Source organism: Eptatretus burgeri, chromosome 12 (genome assembly GCF_056783735.1).
Source record: "Eptatretus burgeri isolate ZD-2024b chromosome 12, Ebu_testis_v1, whole genome shotgun sequence".
Classification (NCBI taxonomy): domain Eukaryota; kingdom Metazoa; phylum Chordata; class Myxini; order Myxiniformes; family Myxinidae; genus Eptatretus; species Eptatretus burgeri.
The window spans coordinates 28,417,203-28,437,230 of record NC_140972.1 but is presented as its reverse complement, the minus strand read 5'-3'; the positions used below and the strand labels follow the sequence as shown (position 1 = coordinate 28,437,230).

General features: G+C 43.8%; 1 protein-coding gene across 18 annotated transcripts in view; it reads right to left on the bottom strand.

The window, feature by feature from the left end:
- The window catches only part of CEP152 (centrosomal protein 152), a 177,380-nt gene that overhangs the window by 87,625 nt on the left and 69,727 nt on the right, over nucleotides 1–20,028 (bottom strand). For 17 of the 18 annotated variants that reach the window (XR_015050285.1, XM_085849977.1, XM_085849972.1 and 14 more), the window contains 4 exons: nucleotides 19,088–19,288; nucleotides 4,635–4,782; nucleotides 2,547–2,638; nucleotides 2,246–2,403 (listed from right to left, as the gene is read on the bottom strand). Coding sequence is in view for 17 of the 18 variants with exons in the window: in XM_085849977.1 (XP_085706103.1) it covers nucleotides 2,246–2,403; nucleotides 2,547–2,638; nucleotides 4,635–4,782; nucleotides 19,088–19,288 (599 nt within the window). In the remaining variant the exon portion in view is untranslated. The remainder of the gene's footprint in view (nucleotides 1–2,245; nucleotides 2,404–2,546; nucleotides 2,639–4,634; nucleotides 4,783–19,087; nucleotides 19,289–20,028) is intronic. The other variant, XM_085849979.1, reaches the window with a different exon arrangement.

Below are 20,028 nucleotides of genomic sequence, written 5' to 3'. Positions count from 1 at the left end.
TCTCCATCTCTCTCCCACCCATCTCCTATCTCTATCTCTATCTCTATCTCTATCTCTATCTCTATCTCTATCTCTATCTCTATCTCTATCTCTATCTCTATCTCTATCTCTATCTCTATCTCTATCTCTATCTCTATCTCTATCTCTATCTCTATCTCTATCTCTATCTCTATCTCTATCTCTATCTCTATCTCTATCTCTATCTCTCTCTCTCTCTCTCTATCTCTATCTCTATCTCTATCTCTAACAGCACACCAGTGTTTCTCAAACGTGTAGCATGTACAAATCACATTCTGAGTGAGCCAACTGGAGGGGTGCAAATGTCACTGCATGTAAGAACATGCCATCGCCCTTCCCTTCCCCTCACACCGACTTCCCTTCCCTTCCCCTCATTCCCTTCCCCTCACGCCGCCTTCCCTTCCCCCACGCCGCCTTCCCTTCCCCTCACGCCGCCTTCCCTTCCCCTCACGCCGCCTTCCCTTCCCCTCACGCCGCCTTCCCTTCCCCTCACGCCGTCTTCCCTTCCCCTCACGCCGCCTTCCCTTCCCCTCACGCCGCCTTCCCTTCCCCTCACGCCGCCTTCCCTTCCCCTCACGCCGCCTTCCCTTCCCCTCACACCGCATTCCCTTCCCCTCACGCCGCCACCCCTTCCCCTCACGCCGCCTTTCGTTCCCCTCACGCCGCCTCCCCTTCCCCTCACTTCTTTCATGCTTACCTCCTCCCAAACCCCCTCCCCTCTCCACCCCCACAGAAATTTCCCAGCGGTCTCCACGTGCTGTATTAATGCGCCATTTTAACGTATCAGATTTTGTTCAATCCTGTCCTATCCCCACTCCCCTCCACAAGTCCCACGATGAAATGCAAGTCGCAAACACCTTCCTTCACACTTACCTCCTCCCAAACACCGTCCCCACACCCCCTTCTTCCTTGCTCCCACTCCCCCCCCAGAGTGTATAAGCGACATTTAGTGAGGTGTCACTCTCCACACTGCCCCCTCCACCCCTAAATCTCCCTTTCTCCTAAATACTCACGTCAGCGAGGTGACGGGTTGCATTCGTTAGTACAGTAAATAGCACAATATCTCAAAACGTTGTGAGCAGTTTATGATAAAACTTGGTGGACGAGTTGAACAAGCTGATTAGATTTTGTTCAGGTCTGGATCCAGATCCGGCCCATCAGTGGGATACAAAACATAAACTGTTTAGCCTGGCAGAGGTATGCGCTCGAATGAGTGTCTTTCTAATTTACGTTTTTCTGTCACAAATCCAAATTCAAGCACCATTTTCCCCACAATTATTAAACAAATTTATGAGTTTATACCAAATATGGCATCACAGGTTCCAGGTTAGTTTTGTGTTGACAAAGAAAAATGAGATTTGAATAAACAAGGAAAGGGAAAGGAAAGAGCACAGAAGTGAATTCTTATGAACATTATGTACAAAGGACGATTCCAAGGTAGAGCATGAATTTTGTACAGATACTCCCCACAAATGGAACTAAAAAAAAATATAGGGGCAATACCCCTGGGCGCTCACCTTGTAGCGGCTGGATAAGAAAACCAGGGAACCACTGATCGGTGTGAGTAACCCACAAAATATTTAATGGAGAAGAAAGTAAATTCCTATAGATTTTGTATTTAATGCAGTGAACAAACGTTAGTACATCACAGGTGGTTGTGGTCAAGTTTCATTAAAATTGTGTGTGTAGTTTCTCAGAAGAGAGAAAATTCCTATTTTGGGGGGCTACCCCCTGTAGACTCCCTCAGGGCCCGATTCTTTTCATGCAGTGACTAAGCTTTGGTAAATACCGGATGATGAAGGTTGTTGTGAAGTTTCATCAAAATTGTGGGTGTAGTTTCAGAGAAGAAGTTGTAAGTGTTTGTGGACGGACGACGTGCCATCCCATAAAGCTTCCTGAAACTACATTCCAGATAAGCTAAAAACTATCACATGAAGTGATAAGTGCAACATTTTCACAATTAAAATACATGGTCAGGGATCCTTCTCCCCTTTGCAAATTGCTACATCCAAAATAAATAAATAAATAAATAAAACCGAGAAAGGAATGACTTCACAATGTTCGAAAACCTATGCAAAATGTACATTCAACACCATGGTTTTGCCCCAGAATGAGTGTGAAAGAGGCAAGCAGTAAAAAAAAAAATACATAAGAAGCTGACATCTTTGCACACGTAAAATGCATTTACTAAAAACTCACTTCCACATGTGGCACTCTCACAACTCACGTTTTATGTTCAGGCATATCATTCGGACGTTTGATGGCAAGATCCACGTATGATTCAGACGTTGGAAACTGCTTGGTCCTGACATCTCCAAAACGAACCCCAAGCTTTGCTGCTGTTTCATAAGCACTTAGTTGCTCCTTGAAATCCGAGATTTCCTCCTGTTGATGGGAAATAAAGTAGAATGCCTTTTTGTCATGCAAATCCATTTGTATTAAAAATTTGTTTTTGTTTGAGCCCGGAGTGCATCTTGTGTTTACCCCAAGAGCTCTCTGCTGGTACGATATCACATGCTGAGACCCACCTGCAGTGCAGCATTTGTTGACTCGCTCAAGTTCTTAGCAGCGATAGCTTGTTGCAGGGCCAAATGTAGCCTCCCCATCTCTTGGGCAGAACCTGTGTCAAAACAGTGTTTACACAGGAGCGATATATCCACAAAATGTGCAATGTGCATTGGCTATAAATGTGGTCATTAAACAGTTTTGGATCTCAAACTTTCTTTATGGCTTGCAAGCACATGTTACAAACACCAACACCTTTTCATCACATAAAAACCTCCCAACAGCACAACAATAAAAAATACTCAACAAACCACACCCCATGATCCATACATCTGAACCAACCCTCCCGTGCTCATCCAGAGTAACATTATCTGGACTTCATTCCGGTCATCACCCCACATTTAAAACCCATATACACAAACGCGATCAAACTCAGGACACGTTCTGCCCACCCTGTCACCATGAACTTGACACTGTACAGTACACTTAATTACAACTTGCACAATACAGAGAACTATTGAACATTTTTTTCTCTTCCCGATCTCTGGGGAGAAACCGATTGGACTGGCCAGCTTTCTTGAGGCTGTGGGCTTACAGTGAGAATGCCTGGGGCTACTGATGGTTATTATTATTATTATTATTATTATTATTATTAAACAGTTCAATCATATTCCATTGATGATAAAAACAACACAACAAGGGAACTGTGGCACGTTTTTGAAAGAGAAGTAAATGGATGCTAGCTTGAGCCCTGTCTTGTTTTCCACATATTTCCACAACCAGGTTGCGACGAGAAAATCTAAAGTGTTACAGAAATTTATTGGGGAATGAGAATAAAATGGCACGCGTTTTATATTTTACACCTGTTAGTTTTCTTGCCGGACATGACATATTTACCAATTAAAGCAAGGATAGAGGACAATCAAAACACTTGATAGGAAGATGCAAGGCAAATGGCCAAATGGTTTGCATAGCATCAAATGTTTCATTCTGAAAAAAACATTGAAAAAATCTTAATTTTTTTAAGCAACCTCTGTGATTGGTAATTTTGCTAAATATGCAATTACATTATCCTTATGAAGAGATCAATAGATTGCATACAATACTCCAAATGAAGCTTTTATAGGGATGTTCACCAATTGCATCACTCCAACCCACAAGGGCGCACACCACCTCAAGTGCTGTAATTTTTGGTGAAGGAGAAGAAAAGGTGAACAAGGCAAAGGAAAGGTGAAGACGACAAAGTGAAGAGGAAGAAGAGGCAGAAAAAGAAGCAGAAGAAGAGGAAGGAGAAGAGGAAGGAAAAGAGGAAGGAAAAGAGGAAGGAGAAGAGGAAAGAGAAGAGGAAGAAGAAATGGAAAAGAAGAGGAAGAAGGTTTTGCAAAACCGAGAACAAATTGCTTTTTTTTAACAAGTACCTTGACTCAAGCTATAGCACACACCACTGCACACTTAAGGGCACACCTGCCAATGATGGATCAGGTATAGTCGACCTTGACTAACTTTGGTCACCATTATCCAGACAATATTTTGGTTTATCCCCAGACGTGATCATTTAGGTTGGGATTGGCCTGTTTGGTGTTCCTGTATTAGCACACAGCTCATGATTCTGGGATCTCAGATAAAAAAAAAAATCCCCTATACCAGCTTTGTTTTGTCCACTGTCTCCTAACTGTAAAAGGGGATATAAATGTACAAACTTGTCTGTGGGTCTTGTATAACTGTTGATTTAAAAAAACAAAAAGAAGAAGAAGAAGAAGAAATGGAAGCAAGATTGGTTTTAGGACAGATCAAGCAAGGAAGGTTAATTTATCTTGCAGCAAAAATAAAATAAAATGAAGCATATTTAACATTTTGGGTTTTAATATCCAATATAATCAACAACCAGTGTCACAAGATCGATCTCATATGATAAAAGTATTTATGCTGCTAAAGGAGAAAACATTAATTAAATCTATGAACCGAGATACCGCCAAATAAATATTCTTTACCCTCAAAAGGAAGAGCAATAGTAGTAAGAGAAAAAGATGGCCTGGCGAAGGAAGCAGAAAAATTGTGTGTGTGAGGGAAGAAAGAGATCAAGAATGAGCAAATTTCAGCACACAAACAACCAGCTGTAAGAAGTTTCTGACATTGCTGCTGGCTCTCCTCTAAACTGCGTGTCAGCTGGTTCACCACCGCAGCCTTGTCAAGGCAAGCTGCTACTGACCGACGTTCCGCCTGCTCCAACTGCATTTCCAGCTGGGTCACAGTCTCCTCCTGCATCCAGAAAGCACAATAATCAAACTAGATCTCGAAACTCTGGTACATATTCCAAAATGTACTGATCACAAGCAGGTAAATGCACAATATTCATTTTCAAACAAGAGAATTGAAAAATAACTTAAACCTATATGAAGTATACTTGCAGTTATTACATTTTCATTGTTACAAGGAAATTGCCCTCCAAACAACGGTCAGTGCACGTGCCATTAAAAGTTAATGCCATTTTCCCATTGAAAGTTAATGGCCCGTGATGTTTTAACAAACATGCAACTGCAGAAAGGAAATGACAGCACAGACTGAAATGTTTGGGTGAAGGAGACTAAGAAGAGGATAAAACACAAGTGGTCACCACATTGGAAATGAGTATTATATAAGCTGTTATTAAATAAATGTTGGGCACAGTAAAGACATATATGGTCAGAAGATATAAAAGAAAGGTCAAGAGAGATTGTCAGAGAGCCAATAAACCTAAAAGTTGGCAGACGAAAGTGACATTCCAGACAGGATAGAAACTTGTCAATTTACACCCAAAAGATTGCACAAAACTTGACACTCAATCACGAGAAATATTACGATGCTAGCGAGATAGGATATAGCAACTTATACTGTGAAGTCTGGGTTTGCCTGCATGACGCCATTATATTCCGCTTCCGCCAAAGAATCATCATCATAATCATTAAACTTGACTAATGGTGGGTGCCATGTCTGCCTGAGGTGGAGGGAAAGGCAGCATGAGGGCATCCACTGACAACCCTTAAGGAAGGGGTGAGGTGGCTCCTACCCCATGCAGAAATGCAGTGTTCTGCAGGGGCATGCACCAGGGCAAGTGTTAAGTGTGTAAGGTAGGGAAATCAGCTCCCCAGTCTTGGCCAAGCAAGCTTAACTCTTGCAGCTATTTTCCCTGCTACTTTCTCTGCATGATGCCTGAAGATCAGGGACCGGTCCATTTGCACGCCAAGGTAGATAGGAGCATGCGTGAAGGGAAGCTGGGTGTTTTTGAGCTTGACTTACCAGCTGCTTGTCTGTGTTACAATTCTGCAGGTGGAAAACAGAGCAGACTGACTTCTGAATGTTGAGACGTAGGAACCATTGGTGGTAGCAGTGGTTCATAGAAGCAACATCTTGGTTCAGAGTGTCAACTTCCTCAAAAGACTTGCTTGGAACAGGATCACAAGGTCGGGGTGGGGAAATTTGGAACCTGTTTACTCAGGGGGGTCTGATGTGTACGGATTGAACAGCAGGAATGCTAAGATTGAGCCTTGCAGAATTCCATTCTTGAAGATCATTAATAACAGGAATGCACAGATGGGAATGCAAGAGGACAACTATTGGGACAATGCATCCCCAAATTTCTTTTTTCTTTGCAAGAGCGTGTCTCATGGAAGAGCAACGTAAAACTAACAATGAGACAAACATCTAATGAATTAACAAACAGGAAAACAGGAGAGGGAAGAGGTTAAGGAAGAGGTTAGAGAAGAGAGAGAAGAAGAGAGGGAAGAGAAGAGAGAAGAGAGAAGAGAAGAGGAAACTGAAGCTAGCATGTAAGGTAGTTGAGTTAAGCAAGATTAATGGGCAATGGGTAAGAATTGGGGATTACAATAGATGATGGTGCACTACATGCTTAAAGCCCTGGAGAGAACAGGGAGACAGAACAGCTCCGTGAAAGGTGGTTCCAGAGAAGGTAGAAGCGTGGAATAAAATGTGCAGTCATCCTGGATTTTGGAATCATGTTTGGCAATTCCAGAGTGGAATACAATTATTTTTTTTATACCTTGTCGAGGCTCGTATGAGAGCCAACACACAACGCACAGCAAGGGGGTATGAGAGGAGGTAGGTTTGGGGTGGATTAACGGGGGTAGAAAAGATCGAGGATTTGGATGGGGGACGATAAGAGGTTGTGGTGAACAGCTGTTTTGAAGGCTGGGAGGGAAGAATGGGATTGAACAGAGTGAGGGAGTTTATTCCAAAGGTGAGAAAAAAAAGAGGAAATAAAGTGAAGGTGAGCAGTGATTTGTGATTTTGGTAGTTTTACCATAAGGGGGTTGTTGGCAGACCTTGAGCATCCAACAGAAATATGGTGGGGCAAATCGCAAAGAGCAAGGGGGGAGGGGGGGCGAGACCGGAGTGAGATGGTAGAAGACAGAAAGACCACTGAACTGCCTTCGGTGAGAGAGTGAGAGGCCCACAGACTCAGCCTCATCGCTGGAGATGCCAATGATCCGAAATGCCTTGGATTCCACAGCATGGAGCCAAAAAAGGTGGGAGGCAGGAGCACCAGCCCAGAGGGCAGAGCAGTACTCCATCAGGCTGCGGACAAAAGCTTTGTAAGTAGTCAGGAGCTCAGGTGGGCCGAGGAAGGACTTTGCACGAAAGAGGATTCCCAGTCGGTGACTGGCTTTGGAGGCCAGGTTGGAAATGTGGCTTTGCCAGGAAAGATCATGGTGGGATAGTGAGACCCAGAAGCTTGAAAGAAAGGACTTCTTCCAGAGGATTGTTGAGAAAGTAGATGGGTGGGGGGGGGGGGGTTCCAAATGGTCCTTTCGGAGAGACAAAGTGAGAGTGTGAGATTTGTCTGGATGGAAAGACATGTTCCACGTGTTGGACCAGTTTGTGATTTTACCCAGATCTGCAGTGAGCGAAGAAGCTGCTGCTTGCCGGTCTGAGGGACGAAAGATGGTACGGCAGAGGGTGGAGTCATCAGCATCAGCAAAGAGATAAAGAGGATTTTCCAGAGAGTCGGAGAGATCATTGATGAAAACCAGAAAAAGAACAGAGCCCAGAACGCTGCCTTGAGGATCTCCAGCCTGGAAAGGAAGAGGGGATGAGATCTCCATTTAGGGCCACACGTTGACTGCGACAGGAGAGGAGGTCTGTGATTCATGAGTGGAGATGGCCTTGGATCCTGTGGGAGAAAATAATTATATTAATGTACTCTCTATTATAATTGTTGCTGGTGTTTTATAAATTTAATTTTTATGCTAAAAGTCGCATTGGCTGTCAGTGATGTTTTTCCTTTAGCCAAGAGTCTTTTGACCTAAATGTTGATAAAAGGAATGTCTTGCTATGGAACAAAGTGACCTGGTTGATAACACCAACTTTTGCTGTAATTATGTCATTTGCTTTTCACCGAGAAGACATGTATTGTAGTTGGAGTTCTTTTACCTATATGTTTATCAGCCCTCTCCACTCTCCCAGAAAAGCATATAAATACCAGGAAATGTAATCTTGTTTTAGTGCATATCATTGAAGATGTTTTACCATCTCGTTTTACCAAGTACCTAGTTAGAATAAAACTCTCTGATGTAATGTGCTTTCACGTTGTGGACAGTGAATTAATCGGTGTCTTTCATTTGAGTAACAGGATTTACATCGAGTCGGTTAAAACGGTCAACTAAAAAGTAAGAAAATAAAATAGAAAAAAATTAATTCCACAACAATCCCATAGGAAGAGAATTTGGTGAGCAGGGCAGGGTGCCAGACCATGTCAAAAGCACGCGATATGATTCGGGATATGGCTCTGATTTCATATCCGGCATTGAGGACCTCCATCCATTGTTGGGAGAGCAAAATAAAGAACTAGAAAGGCACTCAGTAGAGTGCATACCTCTGCCAAGCTTCGTTTACATTTTGTATCCCACTGATAGGCCAGATCTGGATTCGGACCTCAACTAAAATTTAATCGGCTTGTTATTGTCACCGAACCAACTCACACACCAAGTTTTGTCCGAATCTGTGTCTCATTTTTTTTGAAATATCGTGCTATATAATCGCTTTAGCCCCTTTAATGGTGAAGAATCACTTAAAAAATTATCGGATCTGGATCCGTATTCAGATCTTCACCAAAATCGAATCCATTATTCCTTGTAACATACATAACCAGAGAGTTGGTGTCAAAGCCACCCAATGCTCACCTGTTTATACATTTATCGTTTTTAAAAGACTTGTCTAACAATATTTTTTATATAGCATTGCAGTGAAGTCTGATCCAAATAATTTTAAAGCAACATATGTATTTGTATATTGTAATCAGTAACAAGAGCGCAAGTGAGCACAATATACGCCCGAACAAGAAGGTACATACAGAATTGTGCTACGACATGGAAAACAGCATCCTGGTTGCCATGGCAACCACTTTAGATGACGAACGTATGTTGTGACACACCGTCTCCACAGTCTGTACCTATGTACCAAATATGAAACGTGAAAGTTGTAAACTTTGGGAGTTAGAGTGCGGACAGGACCAGATGGAAAACAGCATCCTGGTTGCCATGGCAACCACTTCAGATGACGACCGTATGTCGCGACACACCGTCTCCACAGTCTGTGCCTATGTACCAAGTATGAATCGTGAAAGCTGAAAACTTTGGGAGTTAGAGTGCGGACAGGAGCGGATGGAAAACAGCATCCTGGCTGCCATGGCAACCACTTTAGATGACGAATGTATGTCGCGACACACCGTCTCCGCATTCTGTACCTATGTACCAAATATGAAACGTGAAAGTTGAAAACTTTGGGAGTTAGAGTGCGGACAGGAACGGACGGACAGACAGACAGACAGACAGACAGACAGACAGACAGAGAGACGGACGGACAGAGAGACGGACGGACGGACGACACATAATATGCCCCGATATGTATGTCGTCAGGTCAAGTTAGATCTGTGACCTGCTCCAGGTACCATGTAAACCTGTACTAACCTGTTCCATGGTCAGGTTGTCGGCGACTAAACCGTCTCCCCCACCAGGTTTTCTGGTGAGGAGGGTGTTTGAATATGGACACCCAGCAGGATTAAAAACAAAACATGTTAAAGGGCGGAGGAGCTCCTTGTGAGCCAATGGCCATCCATATCTAGTGCCCAACTGTGTGCGGACGTCCTCCTGCAGTTGGGTTACTTTTTTATGAGGAGGTTGGTGGCAGGATTTGCACTCCAGCCACCGTAAAACCCTTCATTCCGCAAAACACAAAAACGCAAAAAAATCTGAAAACCCACTCCGTGGGAGTACTCCTGTGCAGCTTCCCTTCGCAGGGCAGCTCACCGGATGACGGGATTGGGGCAAAGCCTTCGGGATCCCCAATCTTTGATGATAGGAGAGAAACCACGGGGTATTATCCCTGGGTCAGATTGCGGAAGAGTGTGTCGGAGTGGTGCTGAGGTGTCGTCCACCAGACGGCGGTCTTCTTGGGTTAACCTGAGGCGGTCCCTTTGGGTGGGTGCCTGGAATGTCCTATCCCTAAGAGAGGATGATCACCTGTCTCTGTTATCATCTGAGCTCAAGCGTTTGGACATCGGGATTGCAGCTCTCTCTGAGGTTTGGAGACCGGATTGCGGCGAGATAATGGTGGGTGGTTACACCTACTATTGGTCTGGTCGCTCTGAAGGTTACCATACCAAAGGAGTTGCTGCAGCTGTGTCCAATAAGCTGACCCCAATGATAATTGAGGTAACACCGGTCAACGAGCGTATCATGAGATTAAGGATTCGTCACTCCTTCGGTGTCATTTCCCTGGTCTCTGTTTATGCTCCGAATGAGGCGAGTGATCTCACCGTGAAGGACGCATTCTACTCCACGCTCGAGTCTGTGGTTGATCAGTGCCCCAGACGAGATACACTTCTAGTCTTGGGGGATTTCAATGCATCGACTGGAACTGATAGGGATGGTTATGAGAAGTGTGTTGGTCCCCATGGGTCAGGAAATATGAACCACAATAGCACTAAGTTCCTTCACTTTGCAAGAAGTCATGGACTTAGGGTAGCTGGTTCATGGTTTCAGCGCCCACAAGCTCATCGCTGGACTTGGTATTCCAACGCTGGCGGTGCGGCAAAGGAGATTGACCATGTCCTCATTGACGGTCGCTGGAGGGTGATCCAGAACTGCAGGGTCTACCGGAGTGCTCAGTTCCTCAATACTGACCACAGGCTTGTTGTAGCAACTCTAAAGCTGCACCTTAAATCCTGGAGAATGGTACCATCCCAGAGGAGGCTGGATGTTGGCAAGCTCAGAGATGAGAGAGTAGCTGAGGAGTTTGCGAACAGGCTGAGTGGACACTTGGGGGGTCTGGGTGCTTTGGGGGGGGGTCCTGAAGAGTTGTGGGGTGCCTTCAAGACCAGCGTCCTTGATGTTGCCGGTGGATGTCATGGAACTCACCGCAGGGCAAAGAAGAATTTTGTCTCTCAAGGGACACTGGATACCATTGACCAGAGTCGCAGGGCCAGGCTGAATGGCAGAGCTGAGCTGTTCAGGGAGTTGAGGCGTAAAACTGTACGGGGAGGGGGTAGAGCATCACCTGTGGACAGGTGATTCTCGTCCCGCTTACAGGGGAATACAAGTTCATCCAAGCCCATCCCTCGGAGCACTGCAGTTAGAGCAGAGAGTGGTAGGCTCTTGACAGAGGAGTCTGAAGTGAAGGCCTGCTGGGCCGGTTACTTTGAGCGGTTGTACGGGGCTGATCCCCCAGCTGTCGAGTTGGACGTCAAGGGTGTTACAATCCCTGTTGCTGACCCTCCAATCAACTGTGGTCCACCTTCGCTTGTGGAAACACGGGCTGCGGTGAACCGGTTGAAACGGGGCAAAGCTCCAGGGATCTGTGGCATCCATGCTGAACTTCAAGGCTGGTGGAAATGCTGCACTCGTGTCGTTGCATGCAGTTTTGTGCTCTGCCTGGAACACAGGCATCATCCCAACTGATTGGAAGAGGGGCCTTGTTGTTCCTCTCTGGAAAGGGAAGGGTGATCGCCAAGACTGCAACAACTACCGAGGGGTGACGCTGCTCTCAGTGCCGGGCAAGGTCTTTGCTCTGTTAATTCTTGATAGGGTTCGCCACCATCTGCTTGAGCACCAGCGTCCAGAGCAGTCAAGCTTTACACCAAAGAGGTTAGCGATTGACCGTATCCTTGCTCTTCGTGTCCTCACCGAACGCAGACGAGAGTTTCGGCATGGGCTGCTTGCAGCCTATGTTGATCTCTGTAAAGCGTTCGATTCAGTGAATCGGGATGTCCTCTGGAGGATTCTTGGTGTTCGTGGGGTGCCACCAAAACTGATCGATCTGATGTCTGAACTCTACTCTGGTACTGAGAGTGCTGTGAAGTGTGGTGGTACCATCTCTGACTTATTTCCAGTTGTTACTGGAGTTTGTCAGGGGTGTGTACTGGCCCCCACACTTTTCAGCACTTGTATGGACTGGATTTTAGGGAGGATGTCGAAGAGATCAAGCTGTGGTGCATCGTTTGGGAATGTCAAGATCTCGGACCTTGATTTTGCAGATGATGCAGTCATCTTTGCGGAGACTTTAGATATCCTTTTGGGGGCCCTCGGGGTGCTGAATGGGGAGTCGGAGCCACTGGGATTACGGGTTTCTTGGGTTAAAACTAAGATCCAGGCTTTCGGTGACATCTTGGATGCTGCTGTCCTGTCTGTGTCTGTTTGTGGTGAAGATGTTGAGATCGTGGAGAGATTCACTTACCTTGGCAGTGATATTCATGTCTCTGCTGGCTGTGAGTCAGAGGTCAATAGACATCTGGGTCAGGCCTGGGGAGTCATGGATTCACTGGATCATGGGGTGTGGCGCTGCCGGTACCTGTGCGGGAGGACGAAAGTCCGAGTCTTCAGGTCCTTGGTACTTCCAGTCTTGCTCTATGGATGCGAGACTTGGACTCTGACCAAGGATCTGAGACGGAGACTTAATTCTTTTGGTACCAGGTCTCTTCGGAGAATCCTTGGCTATCGCTGGTCAGATTTTGTGTCCAACGAGCGGTTGCTGAGTGAGACTCGGATGAGATTTGTTACCTGCATAGTCCGTGAGCGTCAGTTGCGGCTGTATGGACATGTGGCTCTTTTTCCTGACGCTGATCCTGCTCACCAGATTCTCTCAGCGGGGGAGTCTCGTGAGTGGAGGAGGCCAGTGGGCCGACCACGTGCCTCGTGGTTGCAGCAGGTTGACCATCATCTCAAGGAGATGGGGATGGGCAAGGCATCTGCCTGGGGGATGGCCAGACGGAGGCCCCTGGAGTACCGGCGGAAAGTGGACGCAGCGACGCGCTGTTTTCTGGCATATGCTCCCATACCTGACCTGACCTGGTATGTATGTATGTATGTATGTATGTATGTATGTATGTATGTATGTATGTATGTATGTATGTATGTATGTATATGTATGTATGTATATATATATATATATATTTTGTTGCGGTTGTGGAAATTCGCATTATACCATAAAGAGTCCTCAGGTGAGATATCTCGGTAAATTCATGTGTAGTTAGCCCAAACCCGTTGTATAGAGGGAATATTTGTGATTTATCGGGCTGAGATTCTTTGAGTTGGCCGTTTTTCTGTTCTATCGTCATTTTGGACCGTCCGAAGACTTCAAACGAAGGCCCCATGAAAGGCCTACAACGGTGCGCGAGTTTTCCCGCCATTTTACCCCGCCTGATGCTCCCGCATGAATCCCCCCCACCTCGTTGGGTGTGAAGGGGAGGGGTGGGGCAGCTCGCTCCTGATTGGTGGATGCACGGCATGAGGCGGTCGGAGTGGGGGCACGCCCCCCTTCAAGAGCTGTCTGGAAACGCCTCGCAGAAAGGTGGAGGCAAGAAACGGGGCGGAACGAAGGGTGGGGCCCCGCGCTACAAAAGGAACGGACGAGGAGGGTTCGCGTCTTCTGGGGCTGCTTCTTTTTCCTTCTTCTCTTCCTCGTGAATCTCACTCACTCTTCTCTCGTCCTGGTCCTGGCTTCGCGTTCCTTCTTCCTCGCTGGCTCTTCCTCTTCCTCTGCACTCGTCTGCTCTGGCAGCTGTGGAGGCTGGGTCTTGGCTCGTTCTCGTCCTGTGCTCGAGGTTTGGCGGGCGGCCTGTCCACAGAGGCACGGACGGGAGGCGTGGCACGAGCTCGCAGACCGCGATAGGAGTCGGGGCCAGGCGCGATCACGCCGATGGTCATGGGAGGAAGGGAAGGACGCGCCCAGGGAAGTCGCGACTTCCTTTTATTTTGGGGTTTTGTGTAAATGTCTGTGGGTGGCGCCAGTCCGTGAAGTAGAAACTGTGTAAGTATTGCTGTGTGTAAGTAATTGCCCCCTTTTATTCGGTAGTAGCTCTGCATCCTTGCATTTGCTTTTGTTGCATTTTGACTGTATGACTGTATATACGTGCTTGTCTGTGTGTGTAAATAAACTGCATTGTGTGAACTGTTTTCCCGTTTCGCTTCATCTTTTCCTTTTATTGAATCTCCATCTTGCATCACGTAAGGGATTGATAGTGGGTTTAAAACGCCCGGTAATTAATCGGAACCGTCAAGGCCGACGATAACTCCGCTCGGTTATCCCTGTAATACGGAACGAACCGCTTAAGCGGTTCGTGCCCGGAGTCGGCCTGTGGCGTGGTACGATCGCCTGGTCAACCACTCGCGCAGGTACTTAGGTAAGTCGAATTTGGCGAGCAACCCTATCCTGCGCGGGTGGGCAATTGGCACGATCGTGGTGAGGTTAAACCCCCACCTGTGACTGGCTCCGGGCGGTCGTTCCCAGAGGGTCACGACTGAATTGTCCGTTCCGGTGGGCGAGGCGGCCGCTTTTGGCTACACGCAGTCGATTGCACATCGGCGGGCGCGAATTCGCAACAATATATATATATATATATATATATATATATATATATATATATATATATATATATATATATATATATATATATATATATATATATATATATATATATATATATATCAGGCATATAAAAAATAGTGTGGTAGATAAAAACATTAGAAAGGAAAAAATAACTTGCACCAAAAACTTTAACATTTTCACACACGCTGACGCTCACGCTGGGGGTATCGCTATAGCTCTCTGTTCTTCGAACAGGCGAGCTATAAACCTTATATGTAAATGTTATTCAAATTTCAAGTCAATCGGATGAAAATTGAGGATTTTAGAGAGTGCACCGAAGTTGACCTTTGGCCTATGTTGACCTCTTGGCATATGCTGACCTCAAAACAATTGGTGGTTGAATTCAGTGCACCGATATGAAAATCCTCTTCAAATTTCAAGTCAATTGGATGAAAATTGACAATTTTAGAAAGTTGGTCCATGTTGACCTTTTTGGTCAATATTGACCTCAAAAAGAATAGGTGGTTTGATTCAGTGACCAGACATGCAAATGCTCATCAAATTTCAAGTTAATCGGATGAAAACTGACAATTTTAGGAAATTGGCCAACATTGACCTTTTGACCTATTTTGACCTCAAAATGATTGGTGCTGGAATTCAGTGACCTGATTTGCAAATGTTCTTCAAATTTCAAGTCAATTGGATGAAAAGTGATTTTAAATATTTGAAAAAGATTTGACCTTTGGCCGAGGAAGACTGTTTGACCTAAAAAATAAATAGGATTCTGTCGGATCACCAACTCCACCATTTGGTGAAGTTTCGTGAACATTGGTTTGAAATTGTGACCTGCAGGTGAGTGGACAGATAAACAAGCAAACAAATGAAAAAATCACTTCGAGTGATTTTAGAGGTACACACTTGGAAAAACAGAACAAAGTTGAACTGCACTCGGAAGAGCGCATAACTCCGCCAGGCTGAACAGTTTACGTTTTGTATCCCACTGATGGGCTGGATCTGAACCAAAATATATTCCACTTGTTCTCGCCACCTAACCAACACTCATCCACCTAGTTTTGTCATAACTCCTCCACAAGTTTTTGAGATATATATATATATATATATATATATATATATATATATATATATATATATATATATATATATATATATATATATATGTAGTGAGTCAAAAGTTGCGCCCGATTTCTGTTTTTTCGGCTGTCAGATTCTTTATGGGAAGTCATGTTGTTAATAATTGTCTTGCAGATTATTAATTTTCGTAATTTATTTATTTTTGATTTTGTTTTGCAGGTTATTGCTGCGAGTTTGGAAAGTTACTGAATTTGCACCAAATTGAACCATGAATCAACGCATTGCGGCCGTGAAACATTACTAACAGCTGTTAAACAATTCTTCAAAACAGCTGTTCACCACCACCTCTTATCATCCCCCATCCAAATCCTCGATCTTTTCTACCCCCAATAATCCACCAAAGCCCACCTCTTTCAAATTCCCTGCTTTCCTTCCTGAAAGTCCCTGTGATGTCCATCTTGTATTCCCCATGTTCCCCGTCCCATCCCTCTCCCTTCCACAGATCTCCAAATGTCTCTGTTCCCCACTGTTTTGTCCTTCCCACTCCCGCCCCTCTTGTTTCATGCCCCCTTGCTGTGAGTTGTGTGTTTGCTCTCACACGAGCCTCGACAATGTATACAAAAAAAAATACAAATGTAATGAACAACCAATGATGGCGGCACGCCATTTGGCACAGGAATTCGATGTTAACCCACCTCAGGGAAGAAACATACGATTGATTGTCGAGAAATTTGAAGCAACAGGGTCGGTAGCCACTGCAAAGAAGTCCAGTCGTCTGAAAACGGCAACGAATGTAGCGAAGGCTGAAGAAGCCATCATAAGACTGGAACAAAGTCCGCAAAAGTCAACTCGCCGTTTTTCTGCAGAGTTGGAAGTGAGCCAATCAAGTGTTATCCGTATCCTTCACCAGAAAAAATGGAAACCTTACATGCCACGCTTACTGCATGCCCTTCATGATGGAGATGATGACCGCCGTCTTCAATTTTGCGAAGAGTTCTTAGCTAAACTTCACGGAGAGGACACAATGCTTGACAACATCTGGTGGTCAGATGAGGCATGTTTTAAGCTTAATGGCACAATTAACAGACACAATTGTGTCGACTGGGCTGAGAATAACCCAAGAGTGACAGTTGAGAAGGAGGTAAATTTACCTGGAGTGACAGTTTGGGAAGCCATATCTCCATTAGGGATAATTGGACCCTTTTTCTTTGAGGGATCTGTCACTGCAGAAATTTACCTGGATATGCTGCAAACCTTCTTTTGGCCCAAGGTACAAGATCAGGACTGTTATTTCCAGCATGATGGAGCTCCACCTCATTATGGACGTTATGTTCGTCAGTGGCTTGATGAAAACTTTCCCAGAAAGTGGATCGGCCGCCGCGGTCCGATTGAGTGGCCGGCACACTCCCCAGACCTTACACCTCCAGATTTCTTTCTTTGGGGGCTCATGAAAGACATTGTTTGTCGTGAAAAGCCTCGTACCATTCAGGAATTGAAGGCTCAAATCACTGCAAAGTTTGAGGGAATTGATATCGAACTCTGCAGACGTGTGTGTCGCTCTGTGCCTGCTCGGCTGCAATTGTGCATCGATCACGAGGGAGGGCACTTTGAAAATTGCAAGTAAAACAGCTTGGTACAGTTCCATAATATATTTTTCTTGAATAAATGGTTAGATAAACATATCATTCATTTATTTCTACCTTCTTGTACACTGTAATACAAATGGCAAACAAACAATCAACTGACAGAAATCAGGCGCGACTTCTGACTCACCCTGTGTGTGTGTGTATATATATATATGTATATATATATATATATATATATATATATATATATATATATATATATATATATATATATATATATATATATATATATATACACACACATATATATATGTACATATATATATATATATACATATATATATATATATATATATATATATATATATATATATATATATATATATATATATATATATATATATACACACATATATATTTAGTTTTTGCCCCTATCAATTTTAGAAATTAGGCCTGTGTTGACCTTTTGACTTTAAAAATAATTGGTGATTGAATTCAGTGACCTGATATGGAAATGCTCTTCAAATTTCAAGATAATCGGATTAAAATTGAGGATATTAGAAATTTGTCCAATGACCTTTTGGTCTATGTGGACCTTAAAATAATAGGTGCTTGAATTCAGTAACCTGATATGCAAATGGTCTTCAAATTTCAAGTTAATCAGATGAAAATTGACAATTTTAGAGACAATTATAAAAAAAATTTGACCCATGTTGACCTTTTGATCGATGTTGACCTTTTGGCCAAAATTGAACTAAAAAAAATAGATGCTTAAATTCAATGACATTATATGTAAATCTGCTTCAAATTTCAAGTCAATTGGATGAAAATTGACCATTTTAGAAATTTGGCGTATGTTGACCTCTTCACCTATGTTGACCTCAAAAGTAATCAGTGGTTGAATTCAATGATCTGGTATGTAAATCCTGTTGAAATTCCAAATCAATCGGATGAAAATTGACAATTTTAGAAATTTGGCGTATGTTGACCTCTTCACCAATGTTGACCTCAAAAGTAATCAGTGGTTGAATTCAATGAGCTAGTATGTAAATCCTGTTGAAATTCCAAATCAATCGGATGAAAATTGAGGATTTTAGAAAATTTGGTCCAAGTTGACCTTTTGGTCGACCAAATTTTTCGAAACTTCAATGCAGGACCATCACAGGGTTGGTGACCATAATGTAAAAAAATTTCAGAACAATCGGCTGAGCGGTTTGGGCTGGAGGCGAGCGGACACATAAACAAATAAACGGAAGCGAGCAACATACTTGACAAAAAACCAAAAAAAATACCAAGTAACAAACAGGGGTGAAAATATAACCTCCATCCACCTTCGGTGGCAGAGGTAAAAATGAATTGTTCAACATTATATTGAAATTGAAAGCAGGAAGGAAAGAAATGACTCATTTCAACTTCAAAATGTAAAAATGAACCCCAAACATCATCAATCCGAAAAAAAAAATATATATCAAAAATATATATAGTAAGCAATCTCAACCTTCCTTTCTCCTGTAGTAATAATCATTTGATTATCCTTGGCAGCATAAACTCATTGTCTGGTCTGACAGGATGCCCTCGAGGTACACAAACTTGCCTCTAAAGCTGTCTAGTGTGGGTTTGAATCCAGACGCAGGTATAAACTGTCATTCCGGTGTTTCACAGGCTGGATGAATTCATCAATGCGTGTGCAGTCCCCCAGGCAGACTGGGTTCAAATCCCAAGCCAGCTATAAACTGTCATCCAGGTATTTCGCAGGCAGGGCAATTCATCAATGTGTGTGCCATCCCTCAAATGGGTATTAAATGGGAATCCTGTCTGCCAGAATTTGTTGATGGATGTTAAGGATCCCATGGTGTCCTTCACAAAGCTTGCTATCGCCGTCACCATGGCCAAATCACAAATTTCTGCTCTCACCTCCAGAGGGAACTGCATCAGCAGCACTGTCATGCACTCAGCCAATGATGCTATCTCACAAATTTGGGCTGAATATGAAAGAAGAAGAAGAAGAACTCATTCTCCATCTCACATACCTGTGCCAGCTCTCGGTCTTTGCGCTGCTGTCGCTCCTCCAGGAGCTTAGCCTCCATCTGAACATGCTCTTCTTTCAGGATGGTCATCCTTGACTCGTAGTGCTCTCTTGAACGAGCGAGTGACTCGGAACTTTCCAAGAGCAAAAGTTGTTGCTGCAGGCTTTCCACTGCTGCCTCTGCAACTTTCAATTTGCCAATCACCTGTAAAAGTAAAGGCAGGTGAGAAATTCAAGTATGCAATTGCTTTGAAAGTAAAGATGTCAACAGAAACCCTGCTGGAGGTTAAGCTGACTGCTATGAGGTACAATTGAAGACAAAGCTGCCATGTCTATTCATTTACAATACGGTAATTCATGAAAATACAGAGTGGGCCAATAAAAAGCAACAAACATACAAAACCAGAGTTTTGAATTATTTTTAAAACGTTCTGACTTGGCCCCTTTTTTGAATATCGCCTTCTTTTTAGGACCAGCAAAGTACAAGTGAATAATCAAACAAGCAGTCATAGATATTTTTTATACAATCTTCAAACGTCTCCAAAACATCCGATTTTTACCAGAATTTTGACAACCGAGTTTTCAGCGTCCTAAGCGATCGCAAAAACCGAAGACAAAATTAAAATCAAAGTTAAAACGAACTCGTAACGTCGAGCGAAGCAAAAACTCCATTTCTCCAAATGAATTTACGGAATTATGTTTGACATCACTGTGACCTTGACCTTTGACCGATTTTGACCAAAATCTAATCAGTACTAGCCATTACCCTCCTGAATCACGTGGTGTAATTTGACATTGGTAGCTTCTTCCGTTCTCGAGTTATCGTGCCTACAAACAAACAAACAAACAAACAAACAAACAAACGGAAGTGATCAATATACTTACGAAATCTAAAGATTTCGCAAGTAACAAACAAACAAACAAGCAGTCATAGACTGGTACTTA